Source organism: Mauremys mutica, chromosome 8 (assembly GCF_020497125.1).
Source record: "Mauremys mutica isolate MM-2020 ecotype Southern chromosome 8, ASM2049712v1, whole genome shotgun sequence".
Taxonomy (NCBI): Eukaryota; Metazoa; Chordata; order Testudines; family Geoemydidae; genus Mauremys; species Mauremys mutica.
Genome location: NC_059079.1, coordinates 80,840,450 through 80,861,730, shown reverse-complemented (window position 1 = coordinate 80,861,730; position 21,281 = coordinate 80,840,450). Strand labels below are relative to the sequence as shown.

The 21,281-nt window shown below is 40.0% G+C and overlaps 1 protein-coding gene across 3 annotated transcripts in view; it reads left to right on the top strand.

Moving 5' to 3' along the window:
* The window catches only part of DOCK2 (dedicator of cytokinesis 2), a 518,836-nt gene that overhangs the window by 126,934 nt on the left and 370,621 nt on the right, over positions 1-21,281 (top strand). For all 3 annotated transcript variants that reach the window (XM_045027214.1, XM_045027215.1, XM_045027217.1), the window contains 3 exons: positions 2,172-2,280; positions 18,757-18,827; positions 20,046-20,152. In XM_045027214.1, coding sequence (XP_044883149.1) covers positions 2,172-2,280; positions 18,757-18,827; positions 20,046-20,152 — 287 coding nt within the window. The remainder of the gene's footprint in view (positions 1-2,171; positions 2,281-18,756; positions 18,828-20,045; positions 20,153-21,281) is intronic.

Here is a 21,281-nt window from a genome sequence, read left to right as displayed (position 1 = left end):
CCTGCTGCGGAAATGCCGCCGAAGAAGAAAGCAGCGCGGTGGAGCTGCCGCCGATCGCGGCTCTCCCTCCGCTGCTTGGGGTGGCAAAAAGCCTGGAGCCGGCCGTGTTATTACATCATAATCTGTTTTAAAATTTATTTGAAAATGGAAGATTTCTATGGAAATGAAAGTTAGTGGAAGTTTGGCTGTTGATTTAAATGGCATCAGCACTGGTGAAACATGATTTCTTCCACTGATGATGGGCAGCAGCTAAATCCTGATCATCTTCTTATCAATGTAAGGGAAAGTAAGCTATTCAGCACACAGCTGTTTTTTGGAAGGGGTAATGGCTAGGTTTTTTTTATGCTCACATTTCTTCCATGAGATTTAAATGATCAAATACCTCTCTAGAAATTTCATTTAAAAAAAGATACTGCTTGCACTGTTATCTGTTGATTTCATTTCCTGGTAATCTTATTTGTGTAAATTTGCTTGTTTTATCTTTTTGAGGCTGTGTGCTGTTTAGGGTAGGGACTTAATCCCTTAATTTGTTGTTTTTCACTTAATCTATTTGTGAAGAGAAAGTTTAGCTTTTATAGAAAATCATTACTGACTGGCGTTTGACCAAATTTCACAAAAAAGCCAGTTTTGGACAGAAATCAAATCTGGAGAATTTCAGTTCCACAGTTGAATTTTTTTGGATTTAAGTTATGAGTGACTGAAAACAGTCTTACGCAGCTTTACCTAGTGGTTACTGTATTGTCCCAATACTACTACTAGTTTGGTTTTTTTAGATAGTGAGTTGGTTACTATGAAGGTTGGGTATACTGGTTTTACAGTCTATAAAATTGGTGCTGATTGGAAATTTAGCTGAAACTACAGTACCTTCTAGACGGGCCTTTCAGTCATGTTTAACCCCCATGATTTAGATTTGGTTGGGACAAAACAGGTTCTAAAATGGCCTTGTAGGCCAGCATGGACATAACCAAACTATGTTACATCCATGTTCTAAATCTGTGTTCTAGAGTTATATCTATCTTGAGCTAGAACATGATATAGCTAATGCATTTTTCACCCTCTGGCCCAGTTTACTGGAAAAAATGTCAGAACTAGGTTGAAAAACCTGCTTGAACATTTGTGGAGGCTCAAGGAGTTCAGTTGCCTTTTTGTAAATGATTTTGTATATCATCATGTTCCCTGGGTTTGAGTGGAGCTGGAAAAAGAAGCATCATTATGCATGGGAAAGGACATTTTGGGCAGAATTTTCAGCCCATGCCAAAATTAGGGTCTATTGATCAAAATAGATTCAAGATGACCATCTGTAAGAAGTCTGAATAAATATTATTAACTTTGGCAAAATATCTGGGCATTTGAACAATTTAAAACTTACATATTTGGTTATTACTACTAAACAGGCTGTGCTGAAGCCTTTGTGGAATGAAGCTGTTTGGTCAGAGAGAATCTTAACCAGGAAAAACAACTTCAAAAGAAAAGCACACTACACTTTCACACACGTTTTCTAGCAAGTTGTGGTCTTCAAAATGTGTAACAGTGGCTAATAAATAATGGTCTTGAATTCTGATTAGTTGGCACTGTTTGATCACATTTCTATTTGGTGATATAGGTGGGTCTTATAAGATACCAAACGGTGACAAAAATCACATATAGGTGTAGGCTACATATGGTGTTAAATGCCACCAACCTAATTGAGGACCAGTATGGAGGATACATAGCACCTTGAAAAGATGAAGCTGCAGTAATTCACCAGTGCAGTATTAATGCTTGAAAATGCAGCCTCCAACATGCTACAATTTTCTCCCATCAAAGATAAATTGAAAGGAAAAATATATTGCAAAACTTCTTATCATTTTAGTCACTTTTAAAGTAAAATTATAATTGTTTGTTCCCAAACCCACTAGTCAGGTGAGGTTATACATGTCTTGATCACCAGAAGTTTTATTCCCTAAGCCTTTTACAAGAAAAAATTAGAAAACTTTGTTATGTTGTGTAAAGCTGAAAAACTCTCCTCGGAACAATGGACATTGGGTACATACAATGGGTGAAATATCTGTGTACCTATTATTGTGTCACCTTCTATGTATTTTAATTTTCAATTAACATTGGATCGGGAACAGTTATGAGTATGGCAGTTTCTGCTGCTAAAGCTATAACATGAATTTGTCATTATACAGGTTATATGAAGGAAAAGAACAAACAGAATTTGAGGAATCTATGAGGAGACTCTTTGAATCCATCAACAACCTTATGAAAAGCCAGTATAAAACTACCATTTTGTTGCAGGTTGGTACTTCAGAAACAACAATATGTCTTGTTTATTGACATTGGAGTGGTAATATATTTAGATTATTTATTCTTTACCCATTACATATCTATTCCTTCTTAACTGGCAGAGCAAAGTTGGACAGTTTGTTTAATTATTTTGAAGCCCAAGGTTGACAAGTTTTGAGGAAGGCACATGGTTTGTATACCTTTAAAGAAGGTAGCTGGTTAAATAGCTAAAACCCAGATGCTGGGATTTTCCAACGATGCTATAGGAGGTAGGCCCCCAATTCCTTTTGAATTTCAATGGGAATAGAATACCTAACCCTTAGGAAAATGCAAGCCAGAGATCCTTAAGGTGGTGACTCAAGCATATTAATTAAACAATCTGTCCCAACTCATAGTTAGCCCAGACACTCTGATTTCCTTCCCCAGACCTGAGAAAGAGCTCTCTAACTCAAAAGCTTGTACCATCCAACAACCGGCATTGGTCTAATAAGATAATGTCTTACTTACATTGTGTGTCTCAATTAAAAAATAGATATTTTGGTATCTGAGTTTTTACAATGAGTTATCTAGACAGCAGAAACAACTGACTATAGGTTGAAGGCTTTGCAGTCATGTAAATGTCAGTGACTCTTTATCATCCACAGAGACTCACAGCTGTGAATAAACATAAGATACTTGCAAGAAAATCAGGAAGAGAGGGTTTTACTAAGATATATCCTACTCTGCATAAATTATAAATTAATATGCCCCTAGTAGCAACAAAAATCTGAAGTTTGAGTGTGGTCTTATAGAAGGATATAGTTTGTTTTCAGGCAGGATGGTAACATTAGCATTTTATGAACCCTTTAATGCCCCATTCTTCATACTGTTGAGTCTGATTTTTTTGTTTTGCTTAGTTCTCTGTTTTGGTATCTTTGATTTAAAATACAGTGGAAATGGAAGACTAAGCAGAGAAAATTTGCGGCTGTATTTGATTCATTTCAATGATCCTTTTTAGAGTTACATTTCCCCTGATGCTTTCCTTGGAATGATGCACAGAGCTATAAAGGAACTAAAAACATAAATCTGTTTTCACCTGAATAACAACATGCTTCCAATAATGTTCACAACGTGTTTGAAAGTAATTCAGGATGTTCTGTACCCTATATCAGGGGTCCCCAACCCCCGGTCCGCGGCCCGGTACCGGTCCGCGGCCTCTTAGAAACCGGGCCGCGAACCGACCCAGTGCAGCTTCCGCAGGCATGCCTGCGGGAGGTCCAGCTGAGCCGCGGGACGAGCGCTCCCTCCGCAGTCGTGCCTGCGGGAGGTCCGCTGCTCCCGGGGCTCAGCTGCAGCTTCCGCAGGCACGCCTGCGGAAGCTCCACTGGAGCCGGTGGACCTCCCGCAGGCGTGCCTGCGGAAGCTCCAGCTGAGCCCCGGGAGCAGCGGACCTCCCGCAGGCACGACTGCGAAGGGAGCGCTCGTCCCGCGGCTCAGCTGGACCTCCCGCAGGCACGCCTGCGGAGGGTCCGGAAAACGAAACCGGTCCCTGGACCTAAAAAGGTTGGGGACCCCTGCCCTATATGACAAATGTATAGATGATTTGCCAGGAGCAGGCTAAGTATTTGGAACAAATTGCATCAGGAGCAGGATACTTTTTGGATTCTAAAAAAATCATTACATCAAAGCAGTATCCAGAAGAATTCAGTGTAATCGTACTTCAGCACTATATAGTCTAATGGGTTGTCCTCTTATAACACACTGTTAATGTTAGAATATGAGGGAGATTCCCAAACCTGATGACAGATCTGAGGAACTGTCCCAAACTGAAGTGTCTGGTTTTGGAACAAATTGATAAACTAAACAGTAATAAGTCTCTAGGACCTGATGGTATTCACCCAAGAGTTTGGAAGGAATTCAAATGTGAAATTGCAGGACTACTAACTGTCATCTGTAACCTACAATTTAAATCAGCTTCTGTACCAAATGAATGTAGGATAGCTAATGTGACGCCAATTTTTAAAAAGGGCTCCAGAGGTGACCCTGGCAACTGCAGGCCTGTAAGCCTCACTTCAGTACCGGGCAAATTGGTTGAAACTATCATGACAAACAAAATTGTCAGACACATAGATGAACATAATTTGTTGGGAAATAGTCAACATGGTTTTTGTAAAGGGAAATCATGCCTCACCAATCTACTAGAATTCTTTGATGGGGGTCAACAAACATTCAGACAAAGGAGATCCAGTGGATATAGTGTATTTAGATTTTCAAAAAGCCTTTGACAAGGTCCCTCACCAAACGATCTTAAGCAAAATAAGTAGTCATGGGATAAGAGGGAAGGTTCTCTCATGGATTGGTAATTGGTTAAAAGATAGGAAACAAAGGGTAGGTATAAATGGTCAGTTTTCAGAATGGAGAGAGGTAAATAGTGGTGTCCCCCAGAGGTCTGTTCTGGGACCAGTCCTATTTAACATATTCATAAATGATCTGGAAAAAGGGGTAACAGTGAGGTGTCAAAATTTGCAGATGATACAAAACTACTCAAGATAGTTAAGTCCCAGGCAGACCGTGAAGAGCTACAAAAGGATTTCACAAAACTGGGTGACTGGGTAGCAAAATAACAGATGAAATTCAATGTTGATAAATGCAAAGTAATGCACTTTGGAAAACATAATCCTAACTATACATATACAATTATGGGGTCTAAATTAGCTGTTAACAATCAAGAAAGAGATCTTGGAGTCATTGTGGATAGTTCTCTGAAATCATCTACTCAATGTGCAGCAGCAGTCAAAAAAGCAAACAAAATGTTGGGAATCATCAAGAAAGGGATAGATACTAAGACAGAAAATATCATATTGCCTCAGTATAAATCCATGGTACGCCCACATCTTGAATGCTGCCTGTGGATGTGGTCGCCCCATCTCAAAAAAGATATATTGGAATTGGAAAAGGTTCAGAAAAGGGCAACAAAAATTATTAGGGGTATAGAACGGCTTCTGTATGAGGAGAGATTAATAAGACTGGGACTTTTCAGCTTGGAAAAGAGGTGACTAAGGGGGGATATGATAGAGGTCTATAAAATCATGAGTGGTATAGAGAAAGTAAATAAAGAAGTATTATTTATTCCTTCTCATAATACAAGAACAAGGGGCCACCAAATGAAATTAATAGGTAGCAGGTTTAAAACAAACACCAGAAAGTATTTTTTCACACAATGCACTGTCAATCCTTGCCAGAGGGTGTTGTGAAGGCCAATACTATAACGGGGTTCAAAAGGGACCTAGATGGATTCATGGAAGATAGGTCCATCAATGGCTATTAGCCAGGATGGACATGAATGGTGTCCCTATCCTCTGTTTGCCAGAAGCTGGGATTGGGTGACAGGGCATGGGTCACTTGATGATAACCTGTCTGTTCATTCCCTTTGGGGCACCTGCCATACTGGGCTTGATGGATCTTTGGTCTGACCCAGTATGGCCTTTCTTATGTTCTTATAATATCTTAATACCTGTATTGCATAGCATTTAATTTCTGTGTGTTCAAGCTTGTTAGATTGAGATCTCTGGAGTAAAGTAGTTAAATACTTTGGAGGCATTCATATTGCACAGGGGCTGTGTCATGTAAGTACTTAAACCCATTGGTTAATCAGTGAAAATGATCAAAATATATATGCAGGATTTCCCATACGATGAATGGAAGGAAATCTTCAACAAAAAGTGTTCTCTTGTGGGATTCTTAATCCTGGCTCTTTTACTTTGAGACATTAAAAATCACATCTTTTAAATCTTTTGATACCTTCTAACACCATGTAGGCCATTTCAATGAAGTTTCTAATAGAGACATGAACAAAATTTTACAGACTTGATGCCTGACAATGTTTGGGGGTATTTTTAGTTCTGCTTGAGTGCAAACATTTTGGCTAAAAATGTTCTTTGTTTTCACAAGAATGAAAAACAGGCTTCATGATCAGGCTGAACAACTCAAGTGAATTTTACTAGCCATGGGAAACTTGTCTAGTTAGCAATTTGTGTCATCCTCTGAGATAAGAAGAATATCTTTTGTTCCATGTGGAAAATGGATTAGCGATGGGAATAAGGGACCACTATCCCACATTTGATTAATGTTGGGTTCTGTGGGATGGGAGTGGAAGTTGAGATAGAATTTGGTTCTGCAGCCAACTGAGTTACTCATAAAAAAATAAATTAGCCACACTGCAACAGTCATTTAAAAGATGTACATAGTAGCAGTAATATTGCCATACATATTTATGGATACATTGTTCATGTTTAGGATGATGATTTCCATATACTGTGCTGGAATTTTAAAATTGCACCTGTCTGGCAGAAGAGTTGCTGTCATGCAGGGTGAATACCATTGAGTATGTTTTTGAAAATATAAAAGAATATTTAAAAGTTCCTTTACCTCAGGGCATGAGGAATTTTAAGGCTGTACAGGTGTGTATGTACTGGAATAAGTAGGTAAACTGATGGAATGGCTATCTGTACTCTGTTTTTATGCTTTTGTTAGTTATAACCATTTTAAACATGAATTTTGTCTTTTCTAATGAGTTATATCAAATATGAAAAAGGTATTGTTTTGTGGTAACAAAACAATTTCCATATATAAACATGCCTTTTGTTATGTTTAATTATTCTCTTCAACTACTGTATGATTCAGAATAAAAATAAATGCTTTTGTTTTAAGCCCAGACAGATCAAGGCAGATCTGGTTTGGCTGAGCCCTTGATTTTATCAGAACATCATAGATTCAGCACAAAATTGATAGTTCATACACAGATTATTTTAAAAGATATAGCTGTCTGGACGGTAGAACTGCCTTAAACATGCCCAAATCCAATAAATAATGATCAATGAATGAATATTTAAAGAACTCAGAGGGAGAGGTTGAGACCTCAAGGAAGAGAAATGCCTTTTAACTCAGGTTTCTGCAGTAAGAAACAAAGTACCAAGTGTATATTAGAAAAGCTAGACTCTAGAATAGAAATCCACAGCAAATGCATACATGAACTGACTCAAAATTAGATCAGCTGACCACTTGAATGGTAAAACTAGAATATATAATAAAGGGTGAGGGAATACTACTTTAAATCTCTGTGATCAAGGGTGTTAACTTTTGCTTAGATTTTTCCCTGCTTGTGAGAGAGGTGGAAGTGTCAGATTTAGCACTGGAAAAGCCAATGCCCAGGAGAAATTCTTTCTAAAAAGCTATCTTGAGAATATGGTGAAAAAGAATCATTGGCCTTAAAATCACTCTGGTGGTTGGATCAGCTCCAAGGGGGACACTGTTCAAGAATCCTTCTAGCTCCTGACTTGAAAACACTTCCTGTGAAGCAGCAAAAAGAATCTAGTTTTCCCATCATTCAAACCAGCTGCTCACAGTGGGACCATGCCTACCAAGGGAGAGTAACAAATAGGTGGCAGAGTAGTAGATAATGGAACAAGACTTCCAAGTACATGCTGCAGTGTTAGCCAAAGCCCTGGAAATAACCATCCCAAGAGATGGCCATTTTCCACCAGGGGATCTGGTGTCCACAAAAGATAGGCAATACTGCTCAGAAATTATGCTAAGCTGATTACTGCAAGACTCCACATTATCTATATGCTTGGCAAGAGCTTCTATGGCCTGATGCACAAAACTCAAGGGCTGTTTTCTCAAAATTGGGTGGTTGCAAGTGCTTCTAAATCTCTGTAGACTTGTCAGTCATGGCAGTCATCACAATGGAAAACATGTGTTTCTCTAGCTGTATAAAGGAGACCTATAGCTCCACTCATGAAAGCTTTGACACCTTTCTGTGGCCAGGGTCTGTTTGGAGTGATTGTAAAATGGTTGCCCAAAATGCAGAGATGATCAAGCACTCGCTTCCAATAATGACAAAGTGCATCAGGAAGGATTGCAAGTCAAACAACAAGTCAGCTTTATTTATTCACCTATAGCCACAACAGATTTACCCATAGAGAGGAGGGAAGGTGAAGGTTCTGGAACAGGCTTTGGGAGAACAATGATGGAACCTTGAGCAAGCCAGTTTTAGGACACAAGTATTCTGCCAAACTTCCCTGAACACAAAAGGACCATTGTGGGATAGAGGTATATCTCATTACATACCCACATAGGAAAATCCACAAAAGTCCACTGGTTCATGAAATAAGGATTATGCCATCAAACCAGAGGAGGAGTGAGGTAACCTAAAATATGGCTTAAAATCTTTTAAAGTAATTATCAATGGATATAAACAGCTGTAGAACACCAATTTCTGATGTCCAGGGTAATTGGGGGGGGGGGTGTTTTAGATCTCAGAGCATGCAACAGGTTTGTCAGTCATCAATGGCTCAAGATGCACACTCAAATCAATCCTATCCAGCATGCACCATCCAAATCATTCCTTGGGTCTTTCCCAGTTTGTTGAGATATACTTTTCTTAGAAATGTCAAGGATCCACTGATCTGTTGTAACATTGCCCAGAGAAGAAATCAGGGACATAAGTGAGCTGGAATTCCTTATGCATCTTTACATACAACACATATGCACACAGTACATACAATTCTTAAGTTGGTCTGGATTTTAATACTTCTAAGAAAATATGGTATTCTATGTGATCCTTTCTGTGCCATGTAAAAGTGGAATGGCCAGTTCTCACAAGCCATCCACAGCTCATATGGCAATGGCCTCTACTTCATAGTGTCATCTGTAGATGTTAAATCTACTGTAGTGTGTAGGGTATCCATCGCCTCACAAAAAATATTTACAAACTGGTAAACAGAATGGTCCTGATTTAAAGAAAGATACTTGTGATGTATAAAAAGATCCAACTTTTAAATGTCTGTTTTCTCGGTCTGATGTATATCACCTACTACATGAGCACTGAAGAGGGCAAAATAATATGCTGTTACAGTTGTGTTAAGTACTCTTTGAATAGCTGAAGGCTGAGAACTGTCAGATTCTCATTACTCACCTCAGCCTTTCATGCAAATTCAAATCAAGGTTGTCTAATTTCTCCTTGAAGCAAGTTGTAGGCTTCCTCTGAAGACTTGAAGATACAAGATTTTCCTCTCAACCTCAAGAGCATCCAATAGAATATTGGATTATGGCCATCACTTCAATATCCTGGTTTCTTTGCTGACGTAAAACCTTTCCTACATTATGAAAGCAAGCATGTGGGCTGGACTTGACCCATCTTTGGAATCTGGGAAATCACTGCATCAGATACTCAGCAACTTTAAATACAGTGTTCTGGGATGAGGCAGACTCACAGATGACTAAGATGGTGTGTAGTGAAGGTACAGCTGCGGGACAATTTTTAGGGAGTCTCTCACATTTCTGTAGTGCTCTTCTAGATGAATCATTTAGAAACTGTGCTGAATTGGTGCTTGTTGCTCTTGTCAAAGTTATAGCTTTCCAAAGCAAACTGAAACTCAGTATCTGTGATCAAGACCCAGATAATGTTACAGTATTGACTTCTCTGTGCCACTTTATCAATTTACCCTGTATATTCTTCACCTGTCAGTTTCATTGTCTCCATTGTTCCATGCCATCCATCTAGATGCTTGTGCATAAAATCCGGACTCTTGGAGGTGGATTTCTTTTTTCAGACATACAGTAATGGTCCTAACTCAATGCTAGGAGTGCTCTTGTTTGTGTTTGGGAATGCAGAGCTGTCAAATTCCCTTTCTGTTTGGTTGCCAGGGCGAAAAATGACCTTCGGGAGGTGGATTTCTGCATTTCTGACAAGTAGTATATATTGAATGATTTGCCCAGGTTTCTTGGAGCTGGTTTATTGGTATCTATTTTATGCTGTGTGCATGTTTCCCTCCATTATTTACCCCCGCCCAACCAACCTCTAATTAAAATTAAGGACTCTGTTTCCTTTCCCAAAAGCTATGGATTACTCCTTTAACCAGCAAAAAAATGGCTTGCCAATTACAGAACCAGTTTCTCCTCCCTTGGTTTTCACACCTCAACTGCTAGAACAGGGCCCCATCCTCCCTGATTGATCTAACCTCGTTATCTCTAGCTTGCTTCTTGCTTGCATATATAAACCTGCCCCTGGAAATTTCCACCACTTGCATCTGAAGAAGTGGGTATTCACCCACGAAAGCTCATGCTGCAAAACGTCTGTTAGTCTATAAGGTGCCACAGGATTCTTTGTTGCTTTTACAGATCCAGACTAACACGGCTACCCCTCTGATCCTTTAACCAGCAGATCCCAAGTGATCTGCACAGGTCTCAAGGGACATCCAAGTGGATGCCTCTTTGTTTTTTTTCCTGATGCTGAACCCTGCCTGCTGCATATCATGGTTCTTCCAGCATTTAGGAGCCAGGTGCAGCATTGGAAAATGTCACTTTCTGCATGCTGCCCACCAGTGTTGCTGCTGTCCCTAGTGGGAGGAGAGGAGTACACACACAATGAGGTTGCTCTCTTCATTTATGTCAGGATGTGGAGTGGAGCGTTGGAGCCTAACAATTTAAAAGTGTCCGGAGGCAGCTTGATTATTTGTTTAGGTGCAAATAAGGCTGGAAAATTGCCAACAATGATGCCTGATTTGTGACATACAATAGATGATGGCATGGTAATTTTGTTAAACTTGCCTTGACAACAAATAAAGTCAGCCTAATAAACAGGGCCCTGGTGACTCTTTAAAATGGTCTTTTAATCTTCTGGGTACTTAGGTTTCATGAATATGTATAAAGAATTGTTGGATGAAGCTTGTTAGGGAATAAAGATTGTAAGATAAACGTACCGGTAAGCTGGAGGAGTATAACATAAATTTCTGTAATATTGTGAGGTTTTTCTAGCCTGCTGAAAAATTAACCTCTTAGTTCTAAAGGGCCAAATACTACTTTCCTACCCAGCAGAAGATGCCAATGACTTGAATGAGGACTTGAGGGTTCAGCTGTGTGTGTGTGTGTGTGTGTGTGTGTACACCACATCATTTTGAAGCCACATTACTGCAACAGAAACATGGAGGTGCCAGAGATACAATCAGGTACTCACTTCTGCACGCTGTCTGGTTTTCTGTTAATGACAGCTACATCCTCCCCACTCGCGAATTGTGCAGATGCTGAAAGGAAGAACATGGAGGCAGGTCTTCTGGAGAGTCACAAGAGGCCAATATCTGTAGCAAGGCAGAGCTGCACACCCTATGTAATGTATAGAAATTGGTTAGAATCATTTAAAATAGTTTGTGAGCCTTCTAGTGGCCTCACTGTCTCCTGTGTTTCAGGAAACCCCCCAATCCCCGCCATAGTAGCAGTGGAGATATATAGGTAGATGTTGTGCGTTGTATATACTTACTTGGATCCATGTGTTACCATGAGGTTCCTTCATATTGTTGTGAAAAGAGCAAAAAGGACAACAGCTTGCTGGGTTGAAATCCAGTCTGGGGCTTGTTTTTCGGTTACATTTGCTCATGGCTATTTTTGTGTTGACAGATTTGACCTGCTGATGGCTGCCAATGCATTTCTGCTGAGTCATGCTGTTAATTTAGATGGCATATATGGCTCAAAGAGTCAAAGGTGTTAACATAACCCAGTGACTTACTAACATTAAAGAGTTTTAAACAAGGTTTGGGGTTTGGTATACAGATACCTCAACCTATTTAATACCAAGCCAAATACCCATCCGACGAAGTGGGTATTCACCCACGAAAGCTCATGCTCCAATATGTCTGTTAGTCTATAAGGTGCCACAGGACTCTTTGCTGCTATTAAAAAACTTGTGAACCTTGAATTAAAGATACAAAAAAGAAGGGCAGAAATCATTTGAAATGTAAAGTATGTAGCCTTTTATGTTATTTAAAGAGAATTTAGTAATGTATTACACCACAATGGGTTCGGCTCTGGTGGTTACAGTTTGAAGCTCAACAGAGTGAAAGTCACCTCTGCTACTTGCTTCAAATTTAGACCAAGCATAGTGACCACACATACATTTACAAGTACAACTTTAATTAAAGGTTATGTTTACCCCAGCATATAGAAATCCTATGAAGACCTATGCACAAGTTACAAATATAGTCCATACTCACATGCTTAATGATATCTGTAAGGTCTGATGGATGCCTTGCCAATTGATCATCAGTAGTGGGATGGTTCCTGCTGGGGTTTTTCCAGAGAGAACTCATTTTACCCAATCTGGGAGCCCTCTTTTATCTTGTGATTCTGACTCCACCTAACACTCTGTGCAGGTGCATGAAGGTGTTCACCCTCTTTTTTCCTTATTTGTATTGTGTGCCTCAATAATATGGGGATACCTTATTTTTCATAGGTGGTTTGTAGTTCCTTTTATTTTCTTTAGCATTTGCGCACATAGTGCGCTTTGCGGTTAAGGCACATGTTAGAAAAAATGTGCCTCTAAGGCATTTTGTGATCCCAAATTAATCTTGTAGCTAATTTGGCCAGGGTGTGTCTCAGGATTAGGATAAAAAAGACCCAGGAGACTGTGAACCTGGAAGCCATGATGGTGAAACTCACTCTAATAGCCAGTTTATCTCCCAAAGTCTCTTTCTTTTAGGGTCCTTTAAAGAAGCGATGGACTGTTCCACTCCCATTATTTTGTCCACCAATTACGCCTGATATCTCACACACCAATTTTAGTTGACTGATTTCTGGTTCCACACTTCTTGTTTATCAACTCAAAAACTGTGTTAAGATTATGCTTATGTCACCAGGCCTTTTGGTTTGGACCATTTCAGTCTTTGTCACATATTTGCACCTTTTCCTATCAACATTTGTTTTTGTAGGTTACTGTGACATTTTTTTGAACCTAAACTTCGTTTTTACAGTGGAGCTCCCAATTAGGGTAAATTTGCAAACCCAATGATCACAACAGTTATCCCACCATTTTATAGCCCTGTTAGGAAGTGTGTGTTCCCCTTCCAACCCCATTTTGAGGTTGCTAGCATTGCTAGTGTCACTATCAGGAAGAGTCTTCATGTGAGGGCTTCAAATAAGTTGATCCCTGCTTGGCACACAAGGCTCCTTTTACCCTGCCAAATCTTGTGTGCACGGTCGAGAGCTACAATTTGGTACAGCCATGAGTGGAAGATTTATCTTTAGGTGGACTGTGGTGTCTTAGCTGTGGAAGAAGTATTTCCTGTTGAATCAATACCATCCTTACTCTTCCAGTTGGCTTTTTTAAAAAGAAAGTTGGCCACCATATTAAATTAACGTCTCAAATGTAAATGAAATCTTTGTCTTTGTGACTTTTAAAAATCTAGATGAGAACTCAAAGGAATTTCTGTTCTTAGTTCCTAAAATTAAATTTTTTAACAAGCAAGTTGGTGCTGAATGTTGGCATACTCTGAACTTAAAAGGGTTGTGTTGGGTCTTGCACTTGAGTGGCAATATCTCTGCAAAACTGAAAAAGTATTTGACATACATATTTCAGCTTTGAAGCTCAGTGATGCTTGTAGTTATCCAGGGGATAGTAGTCTGCCACAGAGTCCTAACAAACTGTGAATGCTTGTCGAATGACTAGCACAAAGAAACTTCAAAAGCCCCTCTGCTCCAGGCCATTTCTTCTTCTTGGGTCTTTGTAGAGGCTGGAATTGAACATTCATGACAATGAATTCCTATTAATGACCATAATTTCATTTTGCTTTTTAGTCCATGATGGTCTTGACTATATCTTTTTTTCTACAATGAAAATATTCAAGGGTTGGCTCCTCTCTTACATTGTACATCATAGTGAATCTATCTTAACTGTCTCCCTGCATCAGTCTCATACATAAATTTGTTGTGAAAAAGCTCAAATATTGATGCTGTGGTGGGAATAGTGTATATTTCACATGCTCATCTCGTACATTTTGCAATGTCCATGCTTAAGGGTATTGTGTCTAGACTCTAATTATGTGTGGGATAGTTAGAATGACTTTTTTCCTCAGTTTGAAATCAGGTTATAGAAGTCCGACAAATGCAAATTCCAATAGCTTATGTTAGTAGATGCTTTATCGTGTTTGTTCACTAAGGTTCAGTGATTTGCTGACTGCAGGCTTTCTGTTTATTTTAAGGAAATGCAGTATGGATGCTCATCTGAATAAAAAACTGTAACCCAAAATTCTCTGAACAGTGTTCTAAAATTACACACAATGTTGATAATTTCTCACCCAATATCAGCTGTGGGATGCTGTTTAAAAAGTTTTCTCTTGCTTCTTTTTAGGGATTAAGGGACTGAAATTAGCATGATCACTTGATGTGTTAAACCCATAGAACCTCTGGGAATTGTAGCTGGAGTGAATGCTGACAGTTTCAGCATTGTTTTACACTCTATGCTTTGTAGGTGCATTGGAGTCCAAATGTAGGTAGTCATCCCCTGGCAGAATTACACTTACCAGCTGTATTGTAAGGGAATGGGAAACCTGAAAGATAGGGCAGATGGACAGATCTCTCATGAAAATGTTCCTAAATTCAAGCATTTCCCTGTGGATTACTGGATATCTGGAGGCCCATGTTAATCTCCCCCCCACCCAAACCTGTAAACCTCTCCAGTTTCCATCTGAGGAATGATGTTTAGGGAATTCTGTGGGGAGTTTATTCATGAAACTTGCATCCAAGTGCTCTCCTGCTGGAGGGAATCATTTAGTTAGGAGTATTTAATTAAAATTAGAGTTCAAGGTACACATCCTGGGTCTTATTCAAATGACATGTGGGTCTATGGTGGGAGATTGTCAGTGGTGGACAGCTTGCTGAGGAAGACCATCTGAGCCCAATCCTACATTAGATAAAGTAACTGAGTTTTACTGCTGACCTCAAGGAATGAATAATCGGACCTATTTAATGGGACATAAAATGTATTAGCACCCACTGTTAGGAATTATAATTTAGTTGCCATCTTGTTCTCATAGTAATATATCAGAACAACTTCACCAAAATCTCAAATATTTTGTTTAAATCTCAAATGGGTCTGATTTGTGTTAAAGCAGAGTGCACATTGGATTGTGCTCTTGTATCTTTGGCTTAAATAGTGTTTGTTACAAGCTGTCATTATTTAGCAAGAGGTCTGCTGGCAGCAAAAAAGACTGAGAAGCTAATTTTAATGAAAAAGTTCCTTACCAAACACTTTGACAGTAGGGTTTCATCCCTCATTCAAATGCTTTATTTTCTGGGTTTACTGAAGTCGTTCCAGCTTTACTTTAAGCTCTTAAATATGAAGTGCATGTTTTATAAGGAAACAACACCTTAACACTTTTGTTGTGGCATGCTCAAGTATAAAGGATTATTTTGGATTTGATGTTTATTAAAATGCAATCTATATATAACTGTACATTCCATTATTTGGGAAGCAGTGGCAAGGACACTGGACTGGGAGTCAGGACACATGGCTCTCATCCTGGCTCTGCCAATTGACTCCCTGCATGACCTTAAAGTGGTCAGTTAAGCTCTCTGGCCTTGTCAATGCACAAACTTGCATAGGTTAACCAATCCAGTGCACAACCCTATGTGGATAATTTTATTTACTTAGTACCTTATTTCAGTTTAGTTTAAACCTGTCCCTAATCAATTTAAATTAAACCAGAACAAGACTGGCTTAAGATGAAACAAGTGTCCACACAACCTTTTTCCACCAGTTTAACTAATCATTTTAAAATCACACTTTTAAGTTTAACTGATACAACTCTATATAGACAAGCTTTCAGTTAACATTGACATCCCATTGATTCCCCATCTATAAAATCGGGGCAATGTTTCTTACCTTTTTAAAGATAAGATAAAAAGTTCTACATGAGTTCCAAATGCTCATTATAAAAACAAATTTGCTTTTAATTAGTTGTATTTATTAGAGTTTAAATATCCACAGGCTGCATAATTTTCCTAAAAAGTTATGCTTTTCAGTTTATTTCAGATTCTGTGCTTTGTCAGTGTAGAAAGTAAGAGTCAGGATGATGTATGGTCAGTCACTGCTTTTATCAAGGTCTGTGCAGACAATGGAAGTCAGACAGAAATGATTGCTCTTGGCAATGTAAAGAGCAGATTTTGCATGCTTGTGTGTGAAGGCAATAGCAAATGTTCAGTAGTACCCTGTTGAGCTGATGATACACTCCATGTGCAGGTTAGGCAGTTGTTTAGTATGCGTCTTGTTACACAGCAGAGTTGACAGTATGCACCTATGAAACCCATGGCTTTAGGCATATGTTCTGACTCCCTTTCCTATAGCCCAGGGCCTACCGACAGCTGAAGCAATTTAGTATGTAAAATAGATCTGCATCAGCTGTTAAGACTGTCTTTTGCTGTAACTTGCTTCTCACCTAAATGATACTAGTAAAAGCAACACTTAGGCTATGTCCACAATGGCAATTGAATGATAAAACGTATGTCTTTCAAAGGTGTTAAACTCTCACCCCCCACCCCACTGAAACACAAAAGTTTTGCCAGGACAAGTGCCAGTGTGAACAGCACGTTGTTGGCAGGAGAGCTCTCCTGCCAACAAAGCAAATGTCGCTTTTTGTGGGTGGCAGTTTTTTGTTGGCAGGAAAGCTGACAAACAGTAGCTACACTGCCTGAGTTTTAGTGGCATGGCTGTAATGACACAGCTGTGTCGCCAAAAGCTGTGTAGTGAGGCTAGCCCTTAGTGTTTCAAAATGAAATAGTGCCAGTATTGCTTTTGTAGTTCTAATGTTTTGTTCAGGAAGATGTTAGCCAAAATACCACTTAATATACACTTAGTTCCCTTACTTTGGATTTAGTGTATTACACAATGCAAATTACAGTTTGCAGAATTATTACACAAAATGCTGCCCTTAATTTATAATGGTGGCAGAGTTTGTGAATAACCAGTGTCCATGACTAGTGAACATAGCACAATTAATTGGATTTTAGGCAGGTCCTAATGCACTTAAATAATGAAATGCAGCTGAGTTCATACCAGGTTTTTTGCTAGCGATGGTGTATGTCAGAGATAGCTATCTTTGGATTATTCTTTTTTATGGAGGTAGCTATCTTTGGATGCAGTCCCTCAATAATAAATGGTGTCACAAACACGAAAGCAGAATTTAACCTCTCATAAACCTCTATGCTATATGATACTGACAATGTTTGTGGGGTGAAGAGGAGGAGATGAGAGGCCAGAGTGGATGTGCTGGTGCCTTGTACTGTACCTGCAGCACTTTGGTCACGTTCTTTTTTGACAATTTTAAAGCGCATTTTAAAATACTCTCTTTTCTTAAACCTAAAACTGTGCTTTTATTTTGAATTTGTTAAAACTACAAAAGCATCTCTCCACCTTCCCTCCAGCAAGAGGACTAGTGCATCCTTTGGGTATGTACGATAAGTGAGAAGTGTATGTCTATCACCAGAAACCACAGAATTGCAGAATAGGATAGTTTCCATATCTGAAAGATGCGCTAATCCTAGGAGGCAGTTCTTAGTATCTATTAGGTTAAGAGGATGAAAAGTAAAAGCTAATGCTCCTATGAAGCTTTCACTTTTGAATGGTCATGCATGGCGGTCTAGTGTTTGAATGTTTCTGCTCTTTATCACGAGCTTATGAACTATGTGTAGCTTTAAAAATATTTGATTCCAGAGGCTGAGTATATCAAATCCCTCTTTCAGGAATCATAGGGGAACTGAACAATGTGGGTTTTGATCGTCTCTTCAAGGCAGTTGATGGTAGATGTTAGTGATGACATCAGACATACACTGTTGCTCACCGATGTGTGCTATTGCCCACTCGGGAGGGTAGTGTAGCACATGTGTAATTTGTCTCATGACTAACTTTTACCAAGTTTGTATTGCTTGACAAGCAGAATAGAATAGAAATCTTACAAGATGAAACTCACCTCTTAAGTAAAAAGCCTGAGTCCTTGAGCTCCATGTCAGTAAAGTCTTGAAAGATGGATAGGGAGGAGACACAAAACTTCATCCCTTCTGCAGGTCCTGGTGCTTCCATGCAACATCACAATGACTGTTACTACAACTTGTGGGCTGGCCAAACAACTGCAGCTCATCTGTGCCACCTGTCTGGTACACTTGTGGGGGCTGGATTGGTGAAACTGAGGATCCTGTGGCCTCTGGCTTGTGCCCTGCTTACATACTTGCATTACTGTAAAGCCACCTTCTGCTGTGGCAACATTAGAAACACTGTCAGTGGTGTGCATAGTGTGTGCAGTCCACCCCATGGCTATTGTGCTTCCAGCCCCCTTTCATTATATCACCATAAGGCACATGTGTTACAGAAGGCTTTACTCTGGCCCTCTACACCATGGAGAAATTCAGAGTATAAAGAATTGACATTTCAGAGCAAGGTAGAGGAAACGTCCTAGTTCACTTCAGTTCATTGAAATGTGTGCACTTCTTCAGTTCCACTAACCATTCCTGGGGACAGGGTGGAAGGATTTCATTATTGGCCAAAACCTTTGGGTCTCTGAGAGCTACGTATTGCTATTGCATTGTATTAAGTGGACCTTGAGGGTATTAGATGGAATTGAGCTGTATAAGAGGACATATATGTACATGTATTTACACAATTAACACATGATATATTTGTCAATTCAGGTTGCTGCCTTGAAATATATACCATCGGTCCTCCAAGATGTTGAAACAGTCTTTGATGCCAAGTTACTTAGGTGAGCTGCTATTCAACAGCATTTTGTTAGTTGTGTCCGATGTCTGCATGCAAAAGTGTCAGTTCTGTCCAATATGGATACAGAGCCAGATTCTTAGCCTCTGTAAATAGGCATAGCACCATTTAAATCAATATAGCGATGTCAGTTTTCACCAGTTAAGGATCTAGCTCATTTTGTTCAATTTGAAGCATATTTGAAGTATCTGTCATGTGTGGTTTACAATGAATATAGAATCAACATCATCTCAGCATGACAACCAAGTTCAGGATCTATTCGAGCTATAGCCTCTCCATACTGTTGTACAGTTGCAAAACATGGACACTGTGCCACTCAGACTGGGCAAAACTGGAGGCTTTTCACACACAATGCCAACATCAAATATTGGGCATAAAATGGAATCACTTAATTTGTAATGCAGATATTTATGATTGCTCCAGTCCACAGAGTACTGGGGCCATTGTCTGAAAAGCATAAGAAGCTATCTGCGTACATGTAGTGAGAATGCCACAAGATATTTGGGTGAATGTTGTTCTCTGGGTGGCTAGTAACATCCGGGATAAAATTCCACCAACTGAGAGGTGGAAGTGGCCCAGAGGCAGACCCACTATTACATGGGTTCATCAAGTCTGTTCTGCTGTTGGAGTCTTGGGCCATCAATCCCTTGCCGCCATGCAGGAATGGACCAAATGGTGAACAATCACTATGGCCAACTGTTTGACTAAGTGCTGAAGAAGAAGAAGAATATTCTAGATTGTGAGTTGTATCCTTAAGAGTGTATTATAATACAGTTTAACATTTAGGCCTACTTTTCAAACATTTGTTCAGTGAGTGGAATTAGCAAGTAAAGCAATGCACTTTTGGAGAATAAGTGGCACTACCAAAAAGGCCACGACTCTGGCTGGCTGACAATCGATGTCTTCCTGATAGATGACAGAAGATTTATTGGCCAAAAACTGCATTGTATTGTACATGCACAATAGGCAAAAATGTCAAGTGTAAATCTTTGGGCAAAAATGTCTAACACTTAGTTTTTCCCTCTTAACAGTTGGTCTTTCTCCCCTGATAGCAGTCTTAATACACAACAAAATACAAGGAAATGTCTTGAATATATTTGTTAAGCATTAGAGGTATTTTAGTAGTTACTGCTCTTGCTATCTGTCATATTAGCATAAGAAATTAATCTAAATTGTATTTGTGATATTTTCTCCTTATCTGCAGCCAACTACTGTATGAGTTTTACACTTGCATCCCACCAGTAAAACTACAGAAGCAAAAAGTGCAGTCCATGAATGAAATAGTACGCAGCAACCTCTTTAAAAAACAAGGTAAATCCAAATTGCTTTCAGATTTTAAAGTGAATGTGTTTGAGACTGACTCAGTGGTTTTAATCTCTCCATAATTTTATTTGATATAGAGTAGATTGAATGATAAGAATTATGTAAATCCTCTATCTGTAAAAGGAGATTGAGGTGGCTTCTGGTTGATCCTTCTGGCCAAGACAATTAGTTTGCAAAGGCATGGTCATTAGACCAGAACAAAGACTAGGTAGACCTGGGAAGGGTTGTTTGTGAGTGCTTATTTTAGTGGTAAAGTGTGAAGATTGAGAAACCTATTATGGCTACCTTCAAATCCATTTTTTAAGATGTATAGAAATATAAGAATATTTAACATTTTAAAAAAATTCTTAAATCACTTCTGCAAATGGGACTTAAGCTCCTAAGTCAGTTAGATGCTTTTGAAAAACTTGCCCCAAATGTTTGTCCAATACAGGGATTACAGAGGTCAATCTTTTGGGGGTGGGAGGCCAGGGGCAGGGGAGGAGAGAGGAAACAAGAGCAAAACCTAGGGTTGCCAGGCGTTGGGTTTTCAACTGATCAGCACTGCTGACCAGGCCATTAAAAATCCAGTTGGTGGCACAGTCGGGCTAAGGCAGGCTCCTTGCCTGCCCTGGCTCCGTGTGGCTTCTGGAAATGGCGGCATGTCTGGCTCCTAGGCAGAGGTGTGGCTGGGGTTTCCGCATGCTCCCCCCGCCCAAAGTGCCAGCTCTGCAGTTCCCATTGGTTGTGGCTGGGGCTGGCATGCAGAGCTGCCTGGCTGCATCTCCACCAAGAAGCCAGAGGGACATGTGGCTGCTTGTAGGAGCCACCTGAGGTAAGTGACACCCTCACCCCTTTCCCCCTCCTGCACCCCAACCCTCTGCCCCAGCCCTGAGCCCCCTCCTGCACCCAAACTCCCTCCCTGAGCCTGCACCCCAACCCCCTCCCTCACTCCAACTCCCTGCCCCAGTCTTGAGCTCCTCCCAGAGCCTGGACCCTGCATCCTCTCCTGCACCCCAACTCCCTCCCAGAGCCTGCATCCCTCCAACTCCAAACCCCTTGGCCCCAGCCCAGAGCCCCCTCCTGCACACCAAACCCCTCATCACCAGCCAGGGGCGGCTCAAGGCCCCAGCACGCC